This window comes from Bidens hawaiensis, unplaced genomic scaffold, assembly GCF_021521415.1.
Source record: "Bidens hawaiensis isolate Kalapana, Puna unplaced genomic scaffold, B.hawaiensis_p1.1 tig00010569_1, whole genome shotgun sequence".
NCBI lineage: Eukaryota > Viridiplantae > Streptophyta > Magnoliopsida > Asterales > Asteraceae > Bidens > Bidens hawaiensis.
In genome coordinates, this window is record NW_027491807.1 from 773,168 (window position 1) to 779,057 (window position 5,890).

The 5,890-nt window shown below is 33.0% G+C and overlaps 1 protein-coding gene and 1 non-coding gene across 2 annotated transcripts; one reads left to right on the forward strand and one right to left on the reverse strand.

Annotated features, from left to right (window-relative positions):
• Positions 1 to 2,697: 2,697 nt before the first annotated feature.
• TRNAK-UUU (transfer RNA lysine (anticodon UUU)) lies at positions 2,698 to 2,770 on the forward strand. Its single transcript has one exon. It is a non-coding gene; the product is annotated as a tRNA-Lys (tRNA).
• Positions 2,771 to 3,866: 1,096 nt separating this feature from the next.
• Positions 3,867 to 5,377, reverse strand: LOC143535578 (uncharacterized). The gene is made up of 2 exons (XM_077029795.1): positions 5,175 to 5,377; positions 3,867 to 4,217 (listed from the first exon to the last, which is right to left on the reverse strand). The coding sequence occupies exons 1-2, from the start codon at positions 5,332 to 5,334 to the stop codon at positions 3,952 to 3,954; spliced, it is 426 nt and encodes a 141-aa protein (XP_076885910.1). The 5' UTR covers positions 5,335 to 5,377; the 3' UTR covers positions 3,867 to 3,951.
• Positions 5,378 to 5,890: the final 513 nt, after the last annotated feature.

Consider the following 5,890-nt stretch of genomic DNA (forward strand, 5'->3'; position numbering starts at 1 on the left):
TTGTAGGTGGAAGAACACGGATTCAGAGGAACCATCGGTGAAACAGTTTAATCATACCCGAGGAAAGTAGATCTGCTACCAGTGAGTAGATCCACGTTTCTTCAATAGCCAAAACGACCGGGGGGTACCCCCAACGTTATACCATAAAACGCTCGTGGCAACGTGCCACTACGAACGGTCTTATGTTCCAAGCAATCACATAATCCAAACTCTTTATTAATTTTTAATATATATACACATATAAAAATTAAATAATAATTGTGTTGTTAGTTAAGTCTATCACAAGTTTTTGATGGAAAAGTTAATTTGAGCCCCCATACCTGCGTGGTATGTTTTCCAATTTTAGTTAAGCTACCTTACGACCCATATAAATTATAAGCATCGTTTCATCGTTTGGAGCACTGTTTTGTCACACCCCTCTTAGGATGAGGTACTTACAGTGACCAGTCAGTACAAACTTACAGCGGAACCGTAATCTTATATAAAAACTAAAATATTAGTTACGTGTCTAGCTATTACACTTACTATAAAATTTAATGGTAACAGGATGAAACATCTAAACTCTTCCAACTCATAGAAGCTAATCTCCATGTCCTTTTTTATCAACCTGTAATACATGCTCGGGTAAATATACGTCAGCACAAAGCTGGTGAGTCACATAAACCGACATATTTAATAAAATTTTACTAAAACAATTTTATTGATCAAGTATGAGCTTATTGCATGTCATGCCATAATTATAACCCGCCCGCTTCACGTTAAAGCCGGGTCAACATCATATATTCGCACATACAGGCTTTACGCACGTCTGCTGCTGTATAAAGTGCATGTCCCCTCGGGAAAATATAATGATCATTATAATATATATAACACCTTGGGTGTCACACCATATGCGCCATGCAAATACATGATCAATCACAGTCCAAATAAATTTACGAGCATGTATTAGAGTTTTGAAAGTACTTTAAGTAACTCACCTGAACAGACTTTCTTCAATTAGCGTGACTCTTTCCACTTCAACGGAAATCTAGGATTTAATATACTTGTTTACTTATTCATGTTCAAAAAGTAACATTCTAATACTTATAGGTCTTTCACATAACATCTGTCATTATCGTGCACAACTATTTAAGTCAGACATATTACGGTTCAACAACCTAGTCATTTACATTTGATAGTCCATCTTAACCATTCATGACCAAAGTGGTCATATCATACCACAAAGCCAGTTGTGCACGTACTAGACAGGTTATGTCAAGATCATACGTCTTACTATAATGGGTTGTTTTTCTCAAATCACTATATTGAATTACTAAAATATTGAAGGGGTAAACTTTTATCCCTAAGACCATCTCTCTGTTCCTTAATTACTTCTAATAAAATAGCAGTTATATATTGTATTATAAATTAACTTAATTAATTAAAACAAAAGGAAAAGAAAGAAAGAAAGAAATACCTTATGACGACAAACAGAAGAATGAATTAATGAAAAATTGTTTCAATGAAGGAATCTAGATATATATGTGAATTTTAACCGACTTATGTCCGTTTACTTAAAACACTTTTTAATTTTGAAATCCTTTTGAGAAAGACTTTTCATCCTCATCTCATGCTTCTTATTTCCTTTTTCTTTTTATTTTATTTTTAATATTATATGGACATTTACGTTTAGATTTTTAATATTATAATAGTGGAAAATTCCACAACTTCGCTAACTATTTCTTTCAATCCATTTAACTGCTTTGTTATTATTATTATTATTATTATTATTATTATTTATATTAAAATTAATATACGTAAACTTAGAAACTGTATTACCATATGTTATATATATTATTATTTTATTATAATTATAATTAATATAAATTAACTCTTATTTTTCTTTTATAAGTTTTAACAAATAACATTTTATAAAATTACAAATATATCGTTAGAGTGAGCTCATTTTTCTCTACGTTTCGACCTAAGTTTCGATAAAAATGGAGCATGGTCAAATATAATATATTTTATTATTACTAAACGGTATCTCATGTTACTAATCGCTTGTCTCAATGCCTCATATCTTTAATAATCCTTTTACTCGTTAGTTACTCGTTTACTATATATAATATATGAGTTTCATATATTTTTATTTTTAACATAAAACATGATGTTACATGTTTCGAGATAAATTTTGCATCAATAGACTCGTATCCTCCTTCCGATCAAAAAACCCAAAAACATTAGTTTGAAATTTGGATAAAACTTAAAGTCATTTATTTTTTTTTTAAACGGAGGTCTAATGAGAAATTCTATTTTAAAAAGGTGGGACCACTAAAGACGGTATTCTCAGCAGGGATTATTAATGGCTAACGATACTATTGAAATTCAATTTGGCTTTCTTAAACAACATTTAATAACACGATACCTTTATAGTTGCATACAAAAGTTGCATAAGTAGCTCTCAAAATGTTTTAAAATGAGAATAAATCTTTGCTTGTCTACTCTCTGCGTTTTATTAATTCAAACTTGTTATTGCAATTTTAGGCGTGATTTTTTTATGTTATTTGAAAATGTGTGCTTTTGTTTGTAAGCAAGTGTGAAAAACTGATTTAAATTTATTATTCACAAGAAGAAAATACATAGTAAAACCTGAAACATTTTGTTCGCTAGAAAAAGTATAAGAAAAATATCCTGCGTTAATAAATAAATCAAGAAGCCGTTCTAGCTCAGTTGGTAGAGCGCGTGGCTTTTAACCACGTGGTCGTGGGTTCGAGTCCCACGGATGGCGTGAAATCTATTTTTTTAATGACATTTCTTATTTTGAAAAAGCGTAGGCATAAATTTTGGCCATAATTGTGGGACCCTTTCGTTTCGAGAAGATCAAACTCCATTCAATTCCATTGTCGGCTTCATGCATCCAAACAAAAAACAACATTAAATTAGTTTAGGTAGTAATAAGTAATGTAGCATTATGCAAAATGCAACACTGGCCATTTTAAGGCTCTAAGCCTTCTTCTGAAGTATTTTTATATTAATTTTGTCTTGAGGTATTAGTATAACATTGTTTGTGACGGGTATTTTAGACATTTAACAAACGAATAAACCGAGTGTAAGAGTGTGATTGCTGACATTTCCATGCCTAAATAATGATCCTGGTAAGCTCGCAACAACGACCCATTTAAATTACAAGACTTTTTCTGAAAGAGAGCGGTTAATGCTTGCTAGAATTCACTACATTGTTCTAAAACAATTTCAAATATCATAGTTGAACGTAAACGAATGACAGGGGTTCTTTTACAAGGAAAAAATTGATAGAAGTTTGTTTAAAATAGATTACAACGGTTTCGTAAACCATGAGAACCTTTATCTGAAAACTCATGCAACTTGTTAATACTCAACTAACCAACAAAACCGTTATTAAGAAGTTATGATAAGAAGCTAGCAAAAACAAGATTCGAACGCCTATGATAGAGAAAAGTTCCGTGTTTTCCATTGCATCGCCCTTCAAGGTTACATGCTTTGATTTTTCCTTCTAATACCAGCAAGTGAAAGAAAAACCCAATGTTTTCATTACCCTGTCCCTTCAAGTTACATCTGGTACTCTGATAGCCATCTCCCGAGCCAGCGATCACTAGCCATAAGAATTATCTAACCTTGGTAGTGGAGATTTTAACCAACTAGATTACCTTTTTTTGTAAAAATTAAGACTGCATATGATAAATTGTCGGTTTAAGTAACTACGAAAACAGGTTTATTTTTAGTGAGCATTGCTAAAACTCTTGACACAACTCGTTTCCCATTGGTGTATTTGGAGTGTCGAGACCTAGCACGATCAATCTACGGTCCAACTGTGTATCCACTGCAAACTTCATATTACAAATACATATACTGTTGGATGTAAATATTTCCAACTTGACACAATACAATCATTTTCATGAATTATGTACAAAACCATACAAACCAGAGTGCCTACTTGAGAGGAGAAAGAATGGTGTATACCAGAAGAAATGATACAATGACAATCGCACCACCAAGCGTGAACCCTGGGCCAGTCCATAAACTCAAGTTCGACCTCTCTGCCCGTTTAATAGGGTCTGTCTCCTCCGATAACGGGTAGTTGGATCGCCTCGGGTTCCAACTCACATACTTGTTAGGGCTAAACTGTGAGAACATGCTCTTCTTCCCTTGCTTCTTGAAACTTGTCCACGCCTTATCCCAATCGGTTGAAAACTTATCTGTCCATATATAGAACAAATCATCAACAACTCGGAGAACAATTGATTGGAAACATAATTTACAAGCGATTTTGCATGTTTAACATTATGATGTGTGAATCTATTCAGTTAATTCGTGTGTTAGTGGATAAATTCAAATTCTAGTGTTTCAGCTCGATCACATACAGTTGAGAATAATCAGCTTCAGGTTTGAGAACAATCAAATCTCATATGAAACAATAGATTGCAGATCATTAGAGATATTAACAGCGAGAAATCATCAAATGCTTCGAAGAACAATAGATTGATAATCTAGTTTCCACGCAATTCTACATATTTACAAGGGCTGTCAATGAACCAAACCGAACAAGAGAATGATAATGTTTGTTCGTCTATTAAGCTTTTACCGGACAAGAAAATGGTTCACGAACACCTAACCGAATCACATTTCATGTTTGTGTTTGTTCATTAAAGAAATGGAGTTCTTTGTGAATAGCTCACGAACACAAATAAACGCAAATAGTGTTTTATTTAATTTGGCAACCGAGAATGGTATGTGCCAACATTTCGGTCCGGTTATCGAGTTTGTATTGGTGTTTCTTTTAACATTCATATTAATATGTTAATTTATATATTTAATTAAGCACATAATACTCATATATATTCTTGTTGTATCGATAATAATTTTGCTTAAATCTATATGATAAGATTGGAAAAGTCTTACAAAAATATTAAAAACCTATACTGAACAAACATTAACGAACATAAACGGACACGGAACACATTATCGAACGTTCCCGAACGCAATTGAACGGAAATTCCTTGTTCAGGTTCATTCACAGTTTACCGTCCTGTGTTTAACCGTATATGACATGTGCAGATATATACTCATTCAGTTCATGTGTCTATGGTGCGTAACTGCACATATTCAATTTCTATTTCTAGGGTTTCATATGCATAAAGTTTAGAGTTAAATACCTTTGTTGTTGTTATTATTATTATTATTATTATTATTCCGATCGTCACCGTTTGAAGGAGACGGTGGGCGTGGATCTCTGGAGGAACAGTAGCAGGTTTTAGGAGGTTTTTGATTCCTCCATGTTAAGCTTCCTACGCTCATCATCGCTCGAATATCCATTTTTGTAGATGCTCAAATTCCAGCCACACAATATGCAAGCGTTTCCGTGAAGATGATGGATGCACTCTCTCATCTCGAAGATCTTTTTTTATTTTAACCGAAAATCCCGAAACTACACGCGTTTGAAACTGTCTTCGATACCTGAGTGAACTATTCTAGCACAGAATTTATACCGATTTTGATGCTCTAGACTCACCTAGAGAGACAATTAAGGAGAAAACGTACTACTATGGAAAACCATATTGAATCGTATTTCGAATATGAGACAATAAAGATCTTATGTCTCAACCGTCTCGTTATTGGACCGGAATGTTAATTGCCCCAAATTATCCATTTTACCACACAACAAATTAAAAAAAATGTTAATTTGATTTTAAAAATGTTAAACGATAGTGCTATCAACCTATTATAAGAAGCCACATGTCAAATAAAATATGTTGCAAAGAAAATTCCATCTGAGCTCCAAAAAATTATGTCATAATTCACAAAAATGTTGTTGGAACTCAATAAAAAAAATCGAAAAAACTCAAAAAAAATAAATCCGTAGAAACTCACA

Excerpts from the sequence above, each read along its gene's own strand:
- LOC143535578 (XM_077029795.1), bottom strand. The coding sequence starts at position 5,334 with ATGGATATTCGAGCGATGATGAGCGTAGGAAGCTTAACATGGAGGAAT. Across the intron at positions 4,218-5,174 it reads TAATAATAACAACAACAAAG|ATAAGTTTTCAACCGATTGG; the intron begins GTATTTAACTCT and ends ATATATGGACAG.